Source organism: Peromyscus californicus, unplaced genomic scaffold (assembly GCF_007827085.1).
Source record: "Peromyscus californicus insignis strain IS unplaced genomic scaffold, ASM782708v3 Scaffold_17__1_contigs__length_78620276, whole genome shotgun sequence".
Classification (NCBI taxonomy): domain Eukaryota; kingdom Metazoa; phylum Chordata; class Mammalia; order Rodentia; family Cricetidae; genus Peromyscus; species Peromyscus californicus.
In genome coordinates, this window is record NW_026294469.1 from 3051813 (window position 1) to 3073337 (window position 21525).

Here is a 21525-nt window from a genome sequence, read left to right on the forward strand (position 1 = left end):
TGGGATTTCGTGGGTTTTTTTCTTTGTTTTTAATATATGAAAATTTTAATTAAAAGCTAAACTATATGTTCTTGGGGCTGCAGAGTTGACTCGGAGGGTAAAGTGGTTGCTGTGCAAGTATGAGGACTGGAGTCCCTGTGCCCTATGGTAGGATGGGAGGTGGAGACAGGAGACGCCCTGGAGGCTAGCTACGGGTCAGCCAGCCCGGCTTACACAGAGGCAGTGAGACTCTGCCCCAAGGTAGAAGGCAAAGCCCAACACCCAGGGTTGTCTGCTGACCCTCGCTCACATAAACATGTACATAAAAGAGAAAGTACAGATTTTCTTGTTTGTCACCACAGCAGTCAGATCCTCCAAGAACAGTTACGACCGGTAAAAGATAATTGTATGACAAAGCATGCAGCTATGCAGCTATGCAGCACTGCAGGGTAGGAAGAGACATAGGCCAAGATCATTGCCAGACACATTCAGGGAAGGCACCATGATGAGGTTAGCTTTCAGCTTGCATTTTAAAAGTAAGCAAAAAACCCAGTGTTGACAGCCAAAAGATGGTTGAAAAGGTACATAGCATGTCATCTACAGCTGCTTGTCTGTATAGATATTTCTATATGTGTATTAGTCAGGCTTCTTTAAAGGAACAGAAATGATAGAATTATACACATACACATATAGATATATTTTAAAGGGAGTGACCACAGGCTGTGGTCTGTTAGTTCAGCTATGGCTGTTCCCTGATGGAAAAGCAAAGGACCTGGTAGTTGTTCAGTGCAGGAGACTGGATGTCTCAGCTGTTCTAGTCTGCCTCTGGAGTCCCTGGGAATTCCTAGAGAGCAGCTGGTCTTCAGTCTGCCTTGGATTCCTGAGAAACTAACACAGTGAAGGGATTCCTCCCCAGCAGGGTACATGGACTTGCCAGTGAGAGTGAGGGCAAGAAGGCCTTCCTTGTACTTACGTGGGCTGCCACCAGGAGGTGTGGTTCAGATTTGGGGTGGATCTTTCCACCTGAAATGATCTGATCAAGAAAATCCCTCATAGCATGCCAACTTCTTGGGGTTCAGTTGGTTACAAATATAGTGAAGTTGACAACCAAGACTAGTCATCATTGTGTGTCTTCAGCTCCAGAAAAACAGCACTGTGACAGTACTTGCCCCAGGAAAGGTGGGGAGGAGGAGGGAGTCTGCCTCAGGCTTGTAGTAAAGGCTTCAGCTCTGTCTATAACTTCATTACATAATTTCAATTTTGTACTAATCAACAAATGTATACTTTTACCCGACAGTAAATGTTAGAGATACAGGGAATAGCATGGTATAAACACAGTAGATGTGGTTAAGAAAGACCTTAAGCTGGCCAAAGGAAGCCAGACAGGATACACATAGGTAGTCCCAGCTTCTTAGGAGTTTAGAATCCACTTGAGCAACAGCAAGACCCTATTCTAGAGAGAGAAGGAGCTGGGCATATTGGTTCATACCATAATGTCAGATAGGATATCAAGCTCATCCTCAGCTACACAGTAAGTGTGGTGCAAGTCTGGGTTATTTATCTGAGTCCCTGTCTCAGAAAATAAAGACGAGAAAATTAGCAGGTACATAGAATGTTTTCTAGGGGATGATGAGATGAATTGTTTAAATTGGACTCCTTGTATATCTGTGATTTTATTTTATAGCGTTCTGTTTCCTCTGCGTAAACAGTCCAATGACAGGAAGCTCATCTCGAGTTCAGCCTGGTGTGTCTAATAACTTATTCAGGGTATTGGGGACATTTCTGTGTACGGCCTCCATTCTCTTCCTGAGAACTGCCTCATCCACTTGCCAATACTTGAGCAGCTTCCATGGGATGGATCCTAGGTTCTAGGTCCTGGAAGTCCCTGCTCTAACAACCTGCATTCAAGGTTAGCATACATAGACACATCAGATATGTGCTGTACAGAGTTTAAATGGCATCGTCATGGTTTTGATGAGTAGAACAGGGAAGTCTGATGAAGTGACTTGAAGAACATACCCAGCACAAGTGGCAGATGAGGTTGAACTGCATTGCAGACTAGAGAGAGGAGACCAGGAAGCAGCGGGAGCTGGGACAGGAAGGACTGTGAACCTGGAAGAAGGGGTCTGCACAGTGGGAACCAAAGACGACGTGGGCTGCTGGGAGAATGAATGATAGTTGAAAAAGTCTCAACTGTGGATATAGTTCAGTACTTATAGCATGGCGAGTCCTAGGTTCAATCCCTACCTAGTACCAGGGAAAAGTCTGTATAGCAGTTTAAATAAACTACTGTGTTGATTTAGTCTCAGTGGTAGTGAAGGAAAGAATAGGACTCTAGGCAGGCAGTGGTGGTGCACACTTTTAGTCCCAGTACTCAGAGGCGGGTGGATCTCTGAGTTTGAGGCCAGCCTGGTCTACAGAGTGAGTTCCGGGACAGCCAGGGCTACACAGAGAGGCCCTGTCAAACAACAACAACAAAGAATAGGAATCTATGTTTGGAAAGTACAATCTGCAGTCTCCTGTTGGAGAGGATGTGGGGTGCTCTTAGCCAGCATAGCACACGTTGGTACTATTTCCTGAGGTGAGACCCTAGGGGAAAGTAGATGTAGGAAGCTGCTATCAAGTTTTGTTCTGGGGACAGTAGGAGAGAAGGAACAGGAGGAAAGGAGGGAGGGGAAACTGTGGTCGGAGTGCAAAATAAATGAAAAATACGTTAATTAAATAAAATAAAGTTTTGTTCTGGGCATGGAAAGTTGAAGACACCTGCTAAACATCAAAGCAAGTATGGGTTGAATAAAGGGGCCTGACGCTCCTGAGAGTGTGCTCTCCATAGAGGACATGGCACAGGAAGAGAAAGCGCCATCGAGCTTGCTAAAGGACTCTGACCTTTTGAGGCTGAGTGGAGAAATAGCCATTAGCGTGTAACACAGAAAGCGGTTGCTGGTTTAATTCTGATTCTGTCCCTGGAAGCAGCTCAGCGTGCCTGCAGGCATTTAGAAGTAAATACTGCTATAGTTTCATCCATCGCCTGCCTTCCCAGTTAGCACTGGAGTCAGCTCCTGAGTCAGCCCCAGCCTCTGCCTCCCTCTGCCTCCTGCACTCTGGTGTCACTTGAGGAAGTGTGTCGTTGCCAGTGCCATGCTCACAGGCCTTCATGATTCCTGCTGGCTTTGGAGAAATGTCCAAGTTCTGAAGCCTGCCTCTCTTGTTCTGTCATCTCCACCTTTATGTCCTCTCTCTAGCCAAGATTGAACTGCAGTGTTTCAGGTTCCTCAGACAGCTCCTGAGTCTTCTGATAGTACTGTTCAAATCTGCTGCTTCTTTGCAGTGCCACTTACCTCGCACAGCCTTGTTTACTCTTCGAGGGCCATTCAGATGCTGCTTCTCTACTCGCCCATCCTCTTCGCATACTCACAGGGCAGGCCCCTTTTTCCCACCCTTACACATCTGCCAGGAAAGAAGGAATTATTTTTACAAAGCTACTCTGTGTGTTGATTCTGTTCAGTTTTGCCCCCAAATCCAAGGTCATAGTAGTTTGTTTTAAGAAGTATGTTTTCCCATTATTTGTCAAGCTTGATTCTATAGTGATGAAATATACAGAACATTATGCTGTAGATTGATGGAAGGTATCTGACAGTTCATTTGGAAGTATGTTTTATTAAAAGAAACAAACCCAGCTAGGAGCAACAGTGTCTGTAGTTCCAGATCCTGGAAAAGCTGAGACAGGAGGATCACTTGGGTCTAGGAAATTCAGGCCATTCTAGGAAACATAGCAGGATCCCCTAAAACCTAATGCTTTATTAAGATATAAAACTTGAAGGTTTAAAAACAACAACAAAATAGGATGACCCTTTGAAACGGAGTCGGTCTACTTGAGAAGAATGAAGTCTGAGACGGTCTTACTGTGAGCTGGTAACTTACTGACTTTGTTCTTCTCCCTTCAGCCTGGAGGAGGACAAGGAAGATGGTAAAGCTATACCAACTGAATGTGCCATCAAGGTATTTAAAACAACCCTTAATGAGTTTAAGAACCGTGACAAATACATTAAAGATGATTTCAGGTTTAAAGATCGCTTCAGTAAACTAAATCCACGTAAGATCATCCGCATGTGGGCAGAGAAAGAAATGCACAATCTTACAAGGTAAAGAAACAGTGTGCTGCAGGTGACCTTGGGAATTGCCCTCTGTACCAGGACTGCTAGCCAGGCCAAGGCCCATGCTGTCTTTTAAGCTAGTTTATAGAAATAACAGAAGGCTTTGACTTTCTAGTGCTTCCAAGGCTTTTTGTCAGAAAACATTTCTGTGCTTTGAACCAGAATTCATACTTTGTGAATGAAAAGCCATTTTCCTTCTTCATTAACATTTAAGGGAAACTAAGGCATCGTTTGCCCAGACATCCTGTCATATATAGGAAAACTCTCTGTTGAACAGTCTTTCTGAAGAATCACAGAGCATGCAGGGCGCTGGCCACACCTATGCCAACCTTAACTCAGTACCATTCCACCTGCCAAGTTCCCTCCCAGTAGGGGCTGTATCTTCCTGGTTTTGTATTCCCATATCTCCTGTGTAGAGCATAGTACCAGCTCAACACAGGCCCTAGTTAGGTGTTTGTTGAATTAATGGCATGTTTTCTCCTTCTGACCTTTATATTCCTAATCATGTCTTTCTATACAGAATGCAGAAGGCTGGAATTCCTTGTCCAACAGTTGTTCTGCTTAAGAAGCACATTTTAGTAATGTCTTTCATTGGCCATGATCAAGTTCCAGCCCCTAAATTAAAAGAAGTAAAGCTTAGTAGTGAAGAAATGAAGGACGCCTACCATCAGACTCTGCATGTAAGTTGTGCTTTATACCTCCTGTGCACTGACTTGTAAACACGCTGCTTCTATCCGGGTTAGAGCGTGCCTGTAGTGCAGCTGCTTGGGAGGCCCAGGTACTTGAGCCCAGCTCTTCAAGGTCAACCTAGGAACATAGCACAAGAGCCTAGCTTAGTAGATGGTAAGTTTTAAAAAATCATGGGGCTGGAGAAATGGCTGCTCTTCCAGAGGTCCTGACTTCATTTCCCAGCAACCACATGGTGGCTCACAACCATCTATAATGAGATCTGGAGTCCCCTTCTGGCCTGCAGGAACACATGCAGGCGGAACCTGTACACATAGTAAATAAATACACTTTTTTATTTAATTTGGTGTTTTGAGACAGGGTTTCTCTGTGTAACTTGAACTTTGGAGCCTTTCCTGGAACTCACTCTGTAGACCAGGCTGGCCTCGAACTCACAGAGATTCGCCTGCCTCTGCCTCCCGAGTGCTGGGATTAAAGGCGTGCGCCGCCACCGCCTGGTGAAATAAATAAATTTTTTAAAAAATCATGGAATCTTACTTTTTGAAGGTAGCATAAGAAGGATAAACAGAATCTTGTGAAGGATTGTTGACATTGAAGTTGTCTTTTAGACAGGCACGGTGGTGCACACCTGTGTACTTGAGAAGGCAGAGAGAGGAGAATAGCTACAAGTTCGAGGCCAGCCTTGTCTACATACTAAGTTTCAGTCAAGTAGCCTGTCTGTTAAGACGCTGTCTAAATGGGGAGGCACTAGAGAGATGATTAGTGATTAAGAGCACTTGCCGCTCTTGCAGTGAACAAGGTTCAGTCCCCTGCTAGATGATTCACAACCCCTGTGACTCTACTCCCGAGGGTCTGATGCGGGTACAATGTAAGCGGGAACTCACACACACAAAGTGAACATAGATAGTCTTTAAAAATTAACCCTGCCTGTGATCCTACAGCGTGGGCAGCTAAGGCTCAAGGACCGCAAGTTGAAGGCCAGCTTGAATTCCTTAGTGAGACCCTATCTCAACACAGTTGTTTTCATGTCCATTTGTGTGCTGAATAGTTTTAGAAAACTTTAAGATATTCATGGAGCAAGAGCAAGCTTCATTCTTAGTATGAAACAATTGTTCACAGAACTTCTTCAGTCAAGTTTAGCAGATGGAATCCCTCTGTCTGACTCCTTAAAAGTTAGGGTTCTTTAGCAGTATTGAAAGGGTCGTGCATACCTTTAATCCCAGTACTTACTTAGGAGGTAGAGGCAGGCGAATCTCTGAATTCAAGGACAGCCTGGTCTAGTTTCAGGACAGTCAGGGCTATGCAGAGAAACCTTGTCTTGAAAAACCACAAAAAAGAAAAAGGACAGGAAGGGCCTACAGGCACTGTTGGGAAATCCGAGGGAAGCAGATTGGCATCGCTGCGGCAAAGTGATGAGGGGAGTGAAGACGGTGGGTGACAGTAGCGGGTCCAGGTGCTGCCGTTGGAGCCCCTGTCAGGAATCTTGACAGTTACGTGTGTTTGGGGACAACAACTGGATTAAGTTGAAGCCTCCAGTTTAGAAAATGTCCCCAATGCCGTCGTGATTTCTTCTGCAGTGTCTTCAGTGAACACTGGGGAAACTTAGGTGTATGTCACACACTGTCTACATGGAGCCTTTGTGTCATGCAGCAGCTGATGTCAGTATAAAAATACTACCCAGTAATTTGTTAGGATATGATCAGAGGGGCCTGAGCTTAAGTGGTGCACATATCCTCAGCCTTGGTTCCCTCACAGTGCTGGTCGTCGATGCAAACAGGGAACTTGGGGGCAGGAAGTAGACTCAGAGCCAGTTTACTTCTGTGCAAGCCCAAGACTGAGTTTGCACCTCAGTATCCCTATAAAAAGCCCAGTGTTATGGTGTGTGCCTTAATCCAGCCCTGAGGAGAAAACGGGATCCCAGGGGCTTGCTGGCCAGCTAGTCTAGCTGAATCCATGAGCTCCAGGTTTATAGTGAGAGACTTTGTCTCAGGAACTAAGGTGGAGAGCCACAGGGGAGGACACCTGATTGGACCTCTGGCTTCCACATGCATGCACATGTACACCCCACATGCACACATTCATGAACACGAGATGCAATTTCAGAGGTTAAACACCTTCCACTGCCAAGAGAAGAACAGGAAAGAAAGGAAATCATGTTCAGAATGCTTTGGGGAAGAGATGAAGTGATGGGCTTTGGTTATACAGTTCTGTTAGGGGTAGCAAACACACATTTTCAAGGGTAAAGTTAGGGGTTATCATTAATGATGAATGTATGATGCTGCTTAATTTAAAAGGCTGGAAACCAAGTGTCCTACACACTGGGAATCCCAGCACTTGGGAGTCTAAGGCAGGAAGTTCATGAGTTCAGAGCCATCCTAGGCTACACACCAAGGCACCGGCTCACAAACAAGAACACCTCTTCTACCATCACAGGCAGGAAATACTGTTCCCTTGGAACTGTGTCTGCTCCATGGAGGTCTCAGTGGGACACTGTCCTTTGACAGGAAGTGGCTAGACAACAGATGCCATTGGAGTCTGAGCCTGGGCCTGACTCTGGTCACAGCAAGGAAGCAGAATGGCAGAGTCCTGCCGTCCCTCATTCTCCTCAACACTGCTGACACAACAGAAGTGCCGCAGTCTTAGATCGTGTAGGAGAGGGGAGAAGGGCTGGGCTCATCTGTGGAGTGTGTGCCCATCTTAGATCGTGTAGGAGAGAAGGGCTGGGCTCATCTGTGGAGTGTGTGCCCATCTTAGATCGTGTAGGAGAGAAGGGCTGGGCTCATCTGTGGAGTGTGTGCCCATCTTAGATCGTGTAGGAGAGGGGAGAAGGGCTGGGCTCATCTGTGGAGTGTGTGCCCATCTTAGATCGTGTAGGAGGGGAGAAGGGCTGGGCTCATCTGTGGAGTGTGTGTGCGTCTGGGCTCAGTCATCGGTGTGACCAAAACAAGAGACAAATAAGGAAGGAAGGAAGCTGGTGTTTTTTTGTTTTCCGAGACAGGGTTTCTCTTGTAGCTCTGGCTCTCCTGGAACTCTGTAGACCAGGCTGGCCTTGAACTCACAGAGATCCTCCTGCCTATGCCTCCTGAGTGCTGGGTTTAAAGACATTACTACTGCCCATGAAATAGGTTTTTAACTTGTTTTCTGGGAAGTACTTGTTGACACATTCATTTTAATTAGTCATTTAATTCATTTAATCAAGGTCTATTAGAATTATGCTTTCATTTCTCTTCTCAGTTGATGCAGCAATTATATAATGAGTGTAACCTTGTGCATGCTGATCTCAGCGAGTATAACATGTTGTGGCATGCTGGAAAGGTAAGTGGCACATTCCAGTTAATATTCAGATCACATTTCCTGGTGTAAATTATTGAGTGTTACATCAGTCTATGCTTTATGTTAACTAGGTCTGGTTGATTGACGTCAGTCAGTCTGTAGAACCAACCCATCCTCATGGCCTGGAGTTCTTATTCCGTGACTGTAGGAATGTTTCACAGGTAAGTGTGCCAAGCAATGCCTTTTTTTTTTTTTTTTTTTTTTTTTTTTTTTTTTTTTTTTTTGGTTTTCCGAGACAGGGTTTCTCTGTGTAGCTTTGCGCCTTTCCTGGTACTCGCTTTGGAGACCAGGCTGGCCTCGAACTCACAGAGATCCACCTGGCTCTGCCTCCCGAGTGCTGGGATTAAAGGCGTGCACCACCACCGCCCGGCTAAGCAATGCCTTTTAAAGGATGTCCAAGGTTCAGATATTTTTCTCACTCCTAAGAGATCATATTTGTAGAAATTGAAGGAAAAGATACCGGCTACCTTTAGTATAAGGAGATAAAGGAGGGTTTTTCAGAATTCACTTATTCATGGACTCTGGAGTTCATGACTCATGTGGCCTCCATTTCTAAGAGATTAAGTTTTTGGTTTGGCTCCTGCTGTTTAAGGAGTGAGTGGACTTAATGTATGCCTAATGCATAAACCAAAGCTGAAGGTGGTTAGGCCTGCATGCTTCCTCCCATTACTGCTAGGAGAAGGATGGCTTCCTCACTGGGACAGTGCCTCCTCACTGGGACAGTGTGTGCTCACTGCCACTGTTACTCCAAGGGAGAGTGAATTCACTCCCTGAGCACAGAGAAAGGACTTGCTATCAACAGATCCAAGTGATAAATAACTGTTTACTGTGGGTAACCTGTGGGCCTGCTTAAAAATAGTAATTCATGGGATTTAGGGACTACATTGCATCTGTCCACACAAAACAGTGCCAAAGCCGCTGTATACAGGGCACCACGTTTATACTGAAGAAGAAGTAGCAGGCTGTGGAAGTTCCTGAAAACAGACAATATCGTGTAGACCTGGGCCAGTTAACCTTGAGAGGGAAACCTCAATGGCTGCAAGATGCTGAAGGAGTGTAGTGCAGCTTGTGCCTACAGGGTTGTGAGAACTTGGCTGATGTTCTGACTGTGTGTGTCGCTGCTAGTTTTTCCAGAAAGGAGGAGTAAAGGAAGCCCTTAATGAGCGGGAGCTCTTCAACGCTGCTTCTGGCTTGAACATCTCAGCAGACAACGAAGCTGATTTCTTAGCTGAGGTGAGTGCCTGGCGCACAGCTTTGTCTCCTGCTGCTAGAGAGCTGCCCAGAGGGGCTCAGGGCTGGTGTGACGCTCCTCCAGTCTACGGGTCTTCCTTCTCTCTACGTGGTTCTTTTCAGGCATGAAACCTAACACGTCTTCACAGAGTTCATCACAGTTTGGCAAAAATGGGTAACAGCAGGCGGGGTGTGGCACGAGTCTTTAATCCCAACACTCAGGAGGCAGAGGCAGAAAGATCCTGAGTTCCAGGGCGGCATGGCCTACATAGTACTCAGTGTGTTCCATGCCAGGGGTCTAAAAAGAAAAGATGGGCAACAGCACATTCCTACTTACTCTTATTCTCCTGTTTGAAGAATGAGGAAGGTGACTGGGGAATACCCTGCGTGATATAAAAAGAGTAATTTATTGACTACCTTCCCTTAGCAGAACATAGAAAGCTAGAAGTAGCCACATGCAGACATATGCCTTCCTTGTAGTGCCAGAGCCACAGGAACGGAGGCAGAAGGCCTGGTCTATGTAGAGAGCTCCAGGCCAGCCAGCAAGATGATGGTTTTAAAAGAATTTACATATATAACGTGTGTGTGTGTGTGTGTGTGTGTGTGTGTGTGTGTGTGTGTGTGTGTGTGTGTGACAGTAGCTCATTATTCCCAGCATTTTTACCACAAAGCAGAGAGAGAGTGGTTAGGGTCTGTTCTGGAATTCCTATGTGTGACTTGAGTTTGGCCACACTCTGGGGGAGCCTAAGGCCAGGCAGGAAGAGGCAGAAAGCTGGTAGTTCAGTCAGCTGGTGTTGACACTGTTCAGTGAAGCTTTATAGAGCACATGGCAAAACCCATCAGAGTTTACTTCCTGGCTTCATAAGTGTACTCAGTACTAACCCTGGTAATATAATCAAGGGAAAAGCATACGGTATATTTGCACACGTATCACACACATGCACAGAGGGGGTGGAGAGAAGAAGGAGGGTAGAGAGAGATTCTAATTCAAGACCAGCATCATTAGAGGTGGCCGAGTGGTAGAGAGGTATATACATAGAGTCCAGACTTGACAGATGGGTTCAATGTATTGGTTCTGCAGATAGAAGCTTTGGAGAAAATGAATGAAGATCACGTTCAGAAGAACGGAAGGAAAGCAGCCTCGTTTCTGAAAGATGATGGAGGTCCACCTGTGCTGTCCGCAGAATAGCGCCAGTACCACTGCTCTCTGCCAACAGCAGTGATCGCCAGCTGCCGATAGCCAACGAGTGTGGCTGACTTGACATACCAAAGCAGGAGTGGACAGTGCTGCTCCTGTGCTTCCCACTTGTTACCCACGTGCCAGACGTGTGGAATTTTTAACTCGGCATTGAAAGAATAAAATGTCACTACCTCTCATCTCACGAAAAGGATAAGATAATTCTTTAACAGGTATAGACGCCATGATATGAAATATCTTGATGAGGATTTTTAAACATAGGTAGTGGTTCCGAATGGGTGGGGACTGACTGTGAGGTGTTTACAGGGGAGGTGTGCTGGCTGCACTGTGCTCCTCTACCTCCCTGCTTTCTGTTGAATCTTTCTGCAAATGTTGTCATTCGACTTTAGCCCTTCTCAGCTGGTCTTCCAGCTGTGACTATGATTGTAAAGACCCTAGTGGTGTTAGAAATGGGGATTTGGCTTCAGAGTAGATGGTGGAAAGACATAAGCAATGTACCATTTATTGGTCTATCATGAAAATGTATGGAATTCACATTTCTATCTCAGTATCTAGGAAATGGCAGGTTTCTGAAAGATAAGTACAGAAAGATTTCTTAACTAAATTTTAACTTTCGGGTTTTCTCCATTTAGGTTAAGTGGTTGGGATGTGAGTCATCTATGTTTATAATGAAAATACAAAATATCTGGAAGGACAGAATATAAGAATCGTATTTGATGTATTTTAAGAAGGCAATGAAACACATTTCAGTTTAGTTTCCTGAAATTGTTCACATATTGATTGCTAGTTGTTTGCAGAGAAATAGAGCAGAGTAATTGGAGCTGTTAAATAAATGGAAGACAAGCTTGTGTGCAGAACAATTAATTCAAGGAGCGAATTAACCAGCTCAGCCGGTCGGCCTCTGTTTACCAGTCTCTACACTGGCTGGATTCTGCTTTGAAAAAGCGAGCAGTGTCTAGAAGCTATTGATTGCTTGCTCTCACTTCATTAGCCTCTTTATTACCCCAGTGCCAGGAGTCCGATCAGATCCACTAAACAGCCTAACCCTGTCTGGTTATAAAGAGTAAAAATATAAATGTAATTTATGTTTGAGAGATGTTAACATTATTTTAAAATGCCAAATATGTTCTTTCTTGGACTATTTATTTTTGTTTCTGTTATACTGCTTTTAATTGCATTTCAGAGGAGTGTGACTTTAGGTGACTCAGCCCACTCTGAGATGTTTGCTACTCTGCAACAAAGATTTAAATGATGATTAATTATTGGCTGTACAGAAATTCCAGAGAACTCACTTGAAACAATCATTTAAAACTTTTTCTTTCTTGACATACTCATTTTCAAACCATTGCTTGGAGTGTGCTGTGAATTTGCCTTTCAAGAAATTAAAAATGAAGAGATCATTTTAGAACTGGCTTATTGTGTGGTTTATTCCTATTCCTCATTTTAATGTCCTGGCACCAAGACAGCCTTTCAGTAGCAAGGTAAGCAGTGCTGTTTTTAAATACACACACACACACTTGACTTCTGTTTGATTTTTAATCACAAAATAGATTAGATTATAGATAATTTTTTCCCTCTTGTGAGGTCAGGACATTTTTCACATAGCAGGAAAATGATGTAGAAGATACTGGTTTGATAAGTAATCTAGTAAGTGTGTATGTATAAGTAAATAGGAATATTTTACCTCACTTTATTGACATTGGATATAAATAACTATAAAAATACGTTTCCAACATAAGGATGATTGGAGAGAATTTCTATTACAATAAGATAATTCATTACTAGTTTCCTTGATATGTGTAAAGAATTAGATCCCAGCACTTGGAAGGTAGAGGCAGACAGATCTGATAGTTTGAGGCCAACCTAGTCATATAATGAGTTCCAGGCCAGCTTAGGATACATAGTTAGACCCTATCTTATAAACAAAAACAAACTAAAATTCCAGCACTGTGGGTATGAGGCAGGAGGATTGCTACAAGTTTGAGGGCATCCCTAGACTCTCCCTAAGAAAACAAAATAAAATGGATGGACAGACACAGAATGAAGTCAGGCAGTTGATGGGGAGATGTTACATAAGGCTGACTCCCATGGGAAGATGGGAGTTTGGTGGTTTGAATGGCAATGCCCTCACTCTTATATATGTGAATACTTGGTCCCTACTTGGTGGAGCTGTTTGGGAAGGATTAGGAGTGGAGCCTTGTTGGAGAAGGTGTGTCACTGGAGGTGGGCTTGGAGGTTTCAAAAGCCCACACATGGTCACAGGTGTATCTGCTGCCCTTGAATCAGGATGTAAAGCTCTGGCTACTGCTCCTGTTGTAAAAACGGTGAGAAGAGAGGTGTTGGCAAGTTGGAGCTGAGGAGCCCCACAGCGGTGAGAAAGAGGCATGCCATGCAGACATGGCGGGCGGTGGTCATGGCAGGTGGGAGTCGTGGGAAAGACATCATGCAGGCGGCACTCATGTGAAAAGTTATTATTAAAGGAGGAAGGGAGAAGGGGGGGAGGGAGCGAGCAGAGGTGCTCACCTCATGGGAACAGTGGGAGCAGGGGTCTTCTCCTGAAGGGGACTGTATGTAGGGTGACGTTGTCAGGACACTGGGCAGGCCAGGGGCACGTCTGAATGCTAACAGTCCTCCCTCTTTGATTATTATAACAAGGTGAGTTATGCGTAGCAAGTGGGGGGAATGAGGCTGCTGAATTCTTGAGACTGCTTCCTGCTGATTCAGGAAGAAATAAAGAGGGGGAGTTGGGAGTCAGGGTCACGCACAGCAGGAGGTGTGAGTGAAGAAGCATTCAGTAGCTGTCATTGAGGAGTCCTCAGGCAACAATGATTCTACCTGGTTTATAATGATGCCATTGAGCAGATAAACACCACTCAGTGATCAGCTTTGGACTGCAAACTGTTCAGGACAGTTCCAAGATGGCTAGATGAGATGGTCCATCATATTGCACTTCTAGAACTTTGGGTAAGCTTTACCCATAACTTGGGAGACAGACTATGAATATTACAGTCAGTTCCTCTGAGACCTAACCACTGTTTTAGTTTTTCACAGGATCCCACAGAGAGACCATCGGCCCCAGGACAGAAGGAAGCAATTCTAAGAAAACGATGCCCCCCACCCCCCAAAAGGTTCTGTTTTCTCAGGGTTATGGATAATTGTCATCTGTTAGGGGTTGGTTTTAAGTTGTAATAAGGTTGGGGGTGGAACAAAGTTTAGACTCAGGATTCTCTTTTGGAAAAGAAAAAAGGGGGATAGGCTAGAATAATAAGGTAGATTATTGTATCTACTTGTAAACTAAATCAGTAACTATTAGCTTTAGATAATTTGCATTGGTATGGATTCTTGTATGTTGATACGAATGTAAAGTTATTTTTCTATTGCTGTTTAAGACAATTTGTATATTGATACAAATACAAAACTATACTTGCCATATTGTACATGTGTTCCTACTCCTGTTTGAAATATTTTGTATATTGATACAAATGTAAAATTATATTTGTCATACTGTATGTGTGTTCTACCTCTGTTTATGACATTTTGTATATTGATACGTATTAATGATATTGTTGTCATATTGCACTATACATTTCTACCTCTGATTAAAATAAAAAATAAAAAGAGTCCATTACTGATACATTGAATTGGACAAAGAATGGTAGTGAGTCATGAAGAAGCAACTGAATTATGTGAGAAGACTTAAAATATGAGGGTTTTTTGCGGGGGAAGGGTGGTTTTAAGTGGCTGAAGGGACTGAGGAGACAGCTCACTGGTTAAGAGAGTTTTCCTGCTCTTCAGATGACCCAGGTTTAGTTCCCAGCACCCACATTTGGCAGCTCACATGTGCCTGTAACTCTAGCTGCAGGGGATCCAGTGTCCTCTTCTGGCCTCTGAAGGTATCTGTACTCACATGCACATACCCCCACACAGACACAAACATATACATAATTAAAAATAATAAAATTATTTAGATAGGGTCTCACCATATAGCTCTGGCTGGCCTCAAATATAACAATAAATAAGATAAAATGTGAATGAATTCTTTCCTAAGTTCTATTCTGAACTCTTGTGGACCCAATTTCTCATCGTTGAGGGTAGAGGTGTTGTTTTAATTCTAACAGACAGGGCACTTTCTGAATTGAATCTCATCTCTTGTTTAAGAAATGACACTGGGGTTGCAGGTGAGGCAGGAAGTAGTGCACCAGAGCCTAACCTGTGCAAGGCCTGTGATCTGATAACCAGCCATAGAGACAAAAAGACCAGAAATAAACGCAGAAAATCCCACCTCAACAGCTAGGAAGGACTTAACTACCCACAACTTGATGTCTTAGGATGTCTGATCCAAATATTTGAGCCTAACCCAAATTTTTGTGCTTTACCCTAAATGCCCCTCTCACAAAGGACAAGTGGTGCTGTAAAACTCACGACTTAGCAGAACAGTAAGATGCCCACTTGTCTAGCCAGATGCAGACTCCACACAAACGGCACCTAAGGCCAAGGAATTGACATCAACTGTCTAAGGAACCACTGCCTGGTGTCTTCCTGCTGCTGTGATAAAATAACCTGGCAGAAGCAGCTCGAGGGAGGGGGGTTCATGAGTTCAGCTCAGTAGTTCATGGTCTGGTCCATCACAGCAGGGACAAAAGCCAACCGGAGCTTGAAGCAGCTGGTCATGTTACCTCTACAGAAAAGAGCAAAGAATGCAGGCCAGTGCTCAGCCGTGTGTGTGTGTGTGTGTGTGTGTGTGTGTGTGTGTGTGTGTGCACAGCTTACACAGGCCACATTCCAGACGGGATGGTGCAGCCATAATGCTTAGGTCTTCATTAACATAATGAAGATAATCCCCTGATAGATGTGCCAGGAAGCCCATCTCTCAGGTGATTCTAGATTCTGTCAAGTTAATAACACTATAACCATTGTATTACCATTCCTTTTCAGGAGGCAATTCTCTCAGAATTTATCCACTGTGTCTCTGCCTCTTTTATTAAAAAAAATTAAAACAATTACTTTCAATTTCTTGTTTTGTGTTTGTGCTTATTTTTTATGTATTTATTTAACTTTTTTTTTTGGTTTTTCGAGACAGGGTTTCTCTGTGTAGCTTTGCGCCTTTCCTGGATCTCGCTCTGTTTTATTGAGGTTTTTATTTTTTTTGAAACAGGGTTTCTCTGTATAGCTCTGGCTGTCCTGAAACTCACTCTGTAGACCAGGTTGGTCTCCAGTTAAGATCTGCCTGCCTCTGCCTCTCAAGTGCTGGGATTAAAGGTGTGTGCCACCACCTCCTGGCTTGTCTTTTTTTTTTTCTATATTTTTAAAAGATTTATTTATTTATTTATTTATTTATTTATTTATTTATTTATTTATTTATTTATTTATTATGTATAGTGTTCTGCCTGCATATATGCCTGCACACCAGAAGAGGGCACCAGATCTCATTACAAATGGTTTTGAGCCACCATGTGGTTGCTGGGAATTGAACTCAGGACCTCTGAAAGAGCAGGCAGTGCTCTTAACCTCTGAGCCATCTCTCCAGCCCCTTATTCTTCAATTTTGTGTGTGTGTGTGTGTGTGTGTGTGTGTGTGTGTGTGTGTGTGTGTGTGTTTACACATGCATGTGGAGGCCTGAGGTTGATGTTGCAAATGATCTTTTGTCACTCCACCTTATTTATTGAGGTAAGGTCTATAAATCAAATCCAGAGCTCACAGATATGACTAGTCTTGCTAGCCAGCATGCTCTGGGGATCCTGTCTCTTGCCCTCTGTCTTAATTTGTGTTTCTATTGCTGTGATAAAACACCATGGCCCAAGTGTTTATTTTACTGAGGGAGGTCAGGGCAGGAACTCAAGGCAGGAAGTAGGAGGCAGGGTCTGAAGCAAAGGCCATGGAGGAATGCTGCCTACCGGCTTGCCCCAATGGTTTACATGGACTGCTTTTTTATACTTAGGACCCCTGGTCCCGGAATGGCACCGCCCACAGTGGGCTGAGCACTCCCACGTCAATCATCAGCCAGAGAGTACACCCCAGACTTGTCCTCAGGACAGTCTTGGGGCATTTTCTTAATTGAGGTTCCCTCTTCCCAAAGGACTCACTTGTGTCAATTGACATAAACTGTCCAGCACATCTTCCTGGAATTGCAAGCGGGCCACCATGCCCACTTGGCATTCACATGGGTTCTGGTGATCTGAACTCCAGCCCTCACACACACACAGCACGTGCTGCTGAACCCTCTCTCCAGCCCTGCAGCGTTTTCTTTAATAACCATCTGCCGTGTCTGTCCTGGTGGGGTACATCCTTTACCTTCATGTCTTCAGCTGGGTGCCACTGTTTCCAGCACTCCAGCACCCAGGGAACAAGGTGAGTGAGGGGAAGGGTGGTCTTGGACCTGTTGTATCATATTAAAAAGGACAGTAGGCCAGCAGGATGCAGCTTAAACTCCTCCCACCTAGACTCAAAATTACATGCTACCATTTAAAAATGCAAACAATACTAAAAGTGGGGAAAAACCCCAAATTCCCCCAAAAGTCCACAACAACAAACATCCTTATTCATTCCTCACCACACTTATTATATATGCATACAAATATGCAAAGAAATTTGCATTGCGACCCAGAACATTTTATTTATTTATTTTTTATTTTATTTTATTTTTTTATTTGTTTAATGTGCATTGGTGTCTTGCTTGCATATATGTCTGTGTGAGGGCGTCAGATCTTGGAGTTACAGACAGTTGTAAGTGCCATGTGGGTGCTGGGAATTGAACCTGGGTCCTCCGGAAGAACAGTCAGTACTCTTAACCGCTGAGCCATCTCTCCAGCCCCGACCCAGAACATTTAAATATAGCAGGTCAGTGAAGAGCCCAGGAATATGAAAAGTTGTGTGCCTATAGCCTATATGCATAATCTAGGGGTGTTGGGGCTGATAGCTGCTTTAAATAAGCTACCTGACCTTGCCCTACATTCTCCCCAGATATGGGAAAGGCAGTTAAAACAGACCCATGACTAGGTACACATCTTGAACTAACACCCTGTAATCGGAGGCTTTAAATCCTGACCCTCAGATGATCTTGCTTCTTTTGAACCTTTTTACAGGGGTAGCCTAGGACCACCTGCATGTCAGATGTTTGCATTGAGATTCACAATAATGACAAAACTGCAGCTATGAAATAACAACAAGCCTCAAATATTTTGTATGATGATAGTGTTAGTTTTTTGCAGCGCTGTGCTCTTACCCTGCAAGGAAATGTCACGAAACACGACAGAATCCTCTAATAAGAGTTTTATTAAAGATAAAGGGACAGAGAGTGCTCAGGCCTGTAGGAAACGTGTGTGGAAAAGAAGAAGAACCGGGAACATGGCGCCGGCTTTTAAAGGCTGGGCGTGCACAGGTCAACGTCACTACTCCACGCATGCATGTAGATCACATGGCTACGTGGTGCGCTTATGTAAACATGCAAAGTTACGGATCCTGGTCACGTGAGACGTCCTGACCCGGAAATGGCTATCCTGACCCGGAAATGGCTATCCTGACCTGGAACTGGCTAGGCGGACGTGTCAGGTCCGCCGGGCATATGTAAACATGCCCAACCGTCGGGGCATGTTGTGAACCCTTCAGATAGAAATGTAAAGCTAGATTTGACTCAACTCTAGTTTACAATATACAAATGTCCTTGGCTAAGGGAAGAGGCTGAGTCCCCCTGCAGCTGGAAAGGCTAGAGACATCCTACAGGTGTGCTGTGTCTTCTTTCTACAGACCCATGTCAACCCACACCAGTTCACCAACACTCTCCCTAATCTTAATAAACTCAGTAACTTATTCACTCTGGCCCAGCCTGAAAATATTTTCTGCTGCATGGTCAGGATCCACCAGCTGCTCCTGACTAAAGTTCTCTCACTGGGAAGGGAACTCCTCCAGGATGCTGGCAGCAATGCTGGGCTGTACCTCCCTCACATACACACTTCTAAAACTAGCTCCTCTTATAATATGTTATTCATGCTCACTTTCTAACCAAAAGGAATTTAGAAAGTTCACAGAGGAAACCAGAAGTCATCCAAATGGTGGCTGAGCAGTGAGAAGCACTCAGTCTTACACAAGGTCTGACCAACAACAGGCAGCAAAACCAAAAACAAGAAAACAGCAACAGGATATCGGGTGTGCTCTGAGGTTCTAGAAGGCATCGGGAGCGCCCTCTAGGATCCTCGGACAAGCACAAGCACCCCTGCTTATCTCACAGGCCAGAGCTTCCGGGCTCTGGAAAACAGTCGGAAGTCAAACAATGAAGAGGAAGTAAACATCCAGCCTGGGGGCTGTCAGGGCAGAAGTGACACTGATCCTTGGTTGAGCACACTTAGTCTGTCTACCTACTAATCTGAGGCATTCCCAGGTCGGACTCTCCCCCAGAGACAGTCTGGTGCTTGCCAGCTCAGTGGCTTTCAACCTTGCTTTTCTTGTTGTGTTTTGTTTTTTCTATTTCAGCCCTGTGTGTTTGGTCAGCCCTTCAACTTCTTACCTTTTCCATTCTGCACAGCACCTCAACCCCTTGCTTATCACTTTCAAAGCAGCTCATTCATGGTGGAGCATGGTGGCAGCTAGTGTCCAGCCCTCACCCAGGATTTCAGCCTCTGGGGTTCTAGCTGCCTTGGGAGCACTCCAGGGCCTTCATGAGCGGTAAAAGGACTCCACAATGAATGCAAGCTAAGATTGTAGTTTGCTAATTCTTGTTCCATGTCCCAATATTTTAGCTTTCAGATGCAGCAAAAGTTGTCAAGCAGTCTTGTAATCCCGGCTCTTGGGAGGGGAGTGGTAGGTAGAGCGGCTGCCTAGCATGCATGCCCTCTGCTGGCCTCTATGGTCACCTGCACTCGTGAGGACATACCCACCAACACACACACACACACACACACACACACACACACACACACACACACACACTTTTAAAAAAAGAAATCTTAAAAGAGAAGAAGAAGAAGAAGAAGAAGAAGAAGAAGAAGAAGAAGAAGAAGAAGAAGAAGAAGAAGAAGAAGAAAGTGAAATGGGAGAAGGTATCCGCTTAAGTAGCAAAGGAAATCCAGACAAAAACTTTCAGAATACATGTCAGGCCAGAAGGGGGCACCACAACAAAGGCAAGGCTCCTCAACTCTATTGAGGCTGGTCGTTTTTTTGTGAACTACACTTTAAAAGCTGAGTCCCTGGAAACGCCAGGATCTCAAAATGCTGGTTTGTTCATTTTTGCATAAACCATGCCAGGTTCATTTTTCTTTTTTGTTTTCTTTGTTTTGGTTTTTCGAGACAGGGTTTCTCTGTGTAGCTTTGTGCCTTTCCTAGAACTCGCTCTGTAGACCAGGCTGGCCTCGAAATCACAGAGATCCGCCTGGCTCTGCCTCCCTAGTGCTGGGATTAAAGGCATGCGCCACCACCACCCAGCCAGATTCATTTTTCTTAACAATTTTTAATTTTTTTTAAAATCTAGGAAGAATAAGTGCTCCTATTTGGTCACAGGGTAAACAATCAAATGGTCTTCACTGTAGAAGGAAATGTTTGCAGTGGGGTGGGGAGACGGCTTAGTTGGTAGAAGCCTGAGGACCCGAGTTCAGATCCCCAGCCCCCATGTAAAGGCTGAGTAACCCTGCTGGGCTGAGCAGGTCCCTGGGGCTCACTGGTCAGTCACTCTAGCCAATACGTTCACGAGTGATCCTGTCTCAAAAACCTGAGGGGCTGAGGAAGACACCCAATGCGCTGACCTCCAACCTTCATACGGATATCCATCTATTCGTATTCAATGCACCATACACACATTTAAAAATAAATAGAAAGAGACCATACCTGGAGGGGCAAAAGATGTGATTCTGGATCTTCAGGATTCCTGCAGCCTGTGGTGGTTGGAGCATCTCCTGAGTCCACAGCATTGTCAAGATCACTGTGACCAGGTTCTTCCTGTGACCAGAGTCTTCCCGAGGCAGTTCTTCCTGCTGCTGCTGCTGCTGCTGCTGCTGCCGCCGCCGTAACAAAGAGCTGCAGGCTGGGGGCTTAGACAGTTAGTTTACAGTTTTTGAGGCAGAGAGCCTAAAGTCAGCAGGGCTGTTTCATTTCTTTTTAAAAATTTTATTACATTTTACCAGGTGTGGTGGCGCACACCTTTAATCCTAGCACTCTGGAAGCGGAGGCAGGTGGATCTTGGTGAGTTTGAGGCCAGCCTGGTCTACATGGTGAGTTCTAGGCAAACTAAGACTACACAGAGAGATCCTGTCTCAAAACATTTTTTATTACATTTGTTTGTGTTTGTTTGTGTATGTGGGTGCTCACTTGCTACAGTGCATGTGTAGAGGTCAGAAGGCAGCTTGCTGGGGTCCTTCTAGTCTTCCATGCATGTAGGTCTCAGGGATCAAACTCAGGACATCATACTCGGTGGCAAACGCCTTTACTTACAGAGCCATCTCGCTGGCCCAGGACTGTTTCTTCGAGGCCTCTCTGACTCGTAGATGGCCACCCGGCAGGCTGGGCATTTAAGACCTCATCTCTTTTTTTCCTTCTTTAAATAAAAGTCATATTGGTTTAGGGACCCATCTGATGACTTCATTTTGCCTTAATTACATCTTTGAAGCTCCAAATGCAGGCACATTCTGAGATATTGGGGATTAAAAGTCCAACACATAAACTTGTGGGGAGGGGCAGAATTCAGTCCTCAACATCCCAGCAGATCCCAGCACTGCCTGCATGGCTGACAGATTGTTCAAAAAATCAGGTCCCGGGGCCGGGCAGATCTCCGGGAGCAGTGTTTGCCCGGTGCGAGTGGGGTCCTGAGGTGAGTACAGAAATCAGTCTTGGCTGCGTGATTACAGCCAGCCTCCTGCCTTGTCTCCCTGACTCAATTGACAGGCAGGAACCCTCCGCGTAGGCGACGCGGGACACGGCACCACTTTAAGCTGGCAGCTTCCGGGTCACGTGACTCTCGCT

At 44.8% G+C, this 21525-nt stretch overlaps 1 protein-coding gene and 1 long non-coding RNA gene across 2 annotated transcripts in view; one reads left to right on the top strand and one right to left on the bottom strand.

Moving 5' to 3' along the window:
• The window catches only part of Riok3 (RIO kinase 3), a 29242-nt gene extending 17249 nt beyond the window's left edge, over positions 1-11993 (top strand). Inside the window, exons 8-13 of the mRNA XM_052741539.1 lie at positions 3924-4121; positions 4654-4813; positions 8055-8135; positions 8225-8314; positions 9279-9386; positions 10465-11993. Of these exons, the coding sequence (XP_052597499.1) occupies positions 3924-4121; positions 4654-4813; positions 8055-8135; positions 8225-8314; positions 9279-9386; positions 10465-10572 (745 nt within the window). The 3' untranslated portion in view covers positions 10573-11993. The remainder of the gene's footprint in view (positions 1-3923; positions 4122-4653; positions 4814-8054; positions 8136-8224; positions 8315-9278; positions 9387-10464) is intronic.
• On the bottom strand, positions 4820-21498 carry LOC128112539 (uncharacterized). Its single transcript, XR_008219014.1, has 3 exons — positions 20998-21498; positions 20395-20590; positions 4820-4940 (listed from the first exon to the last, which is right to left on the bottom strand). It is a non-coding gene; the product is annotated as an uncharacterized LOC128112539 (long non-coding RNA).
• Between the last annotated feature and the right edge of the window lie 27 nt (positions 21499-21525).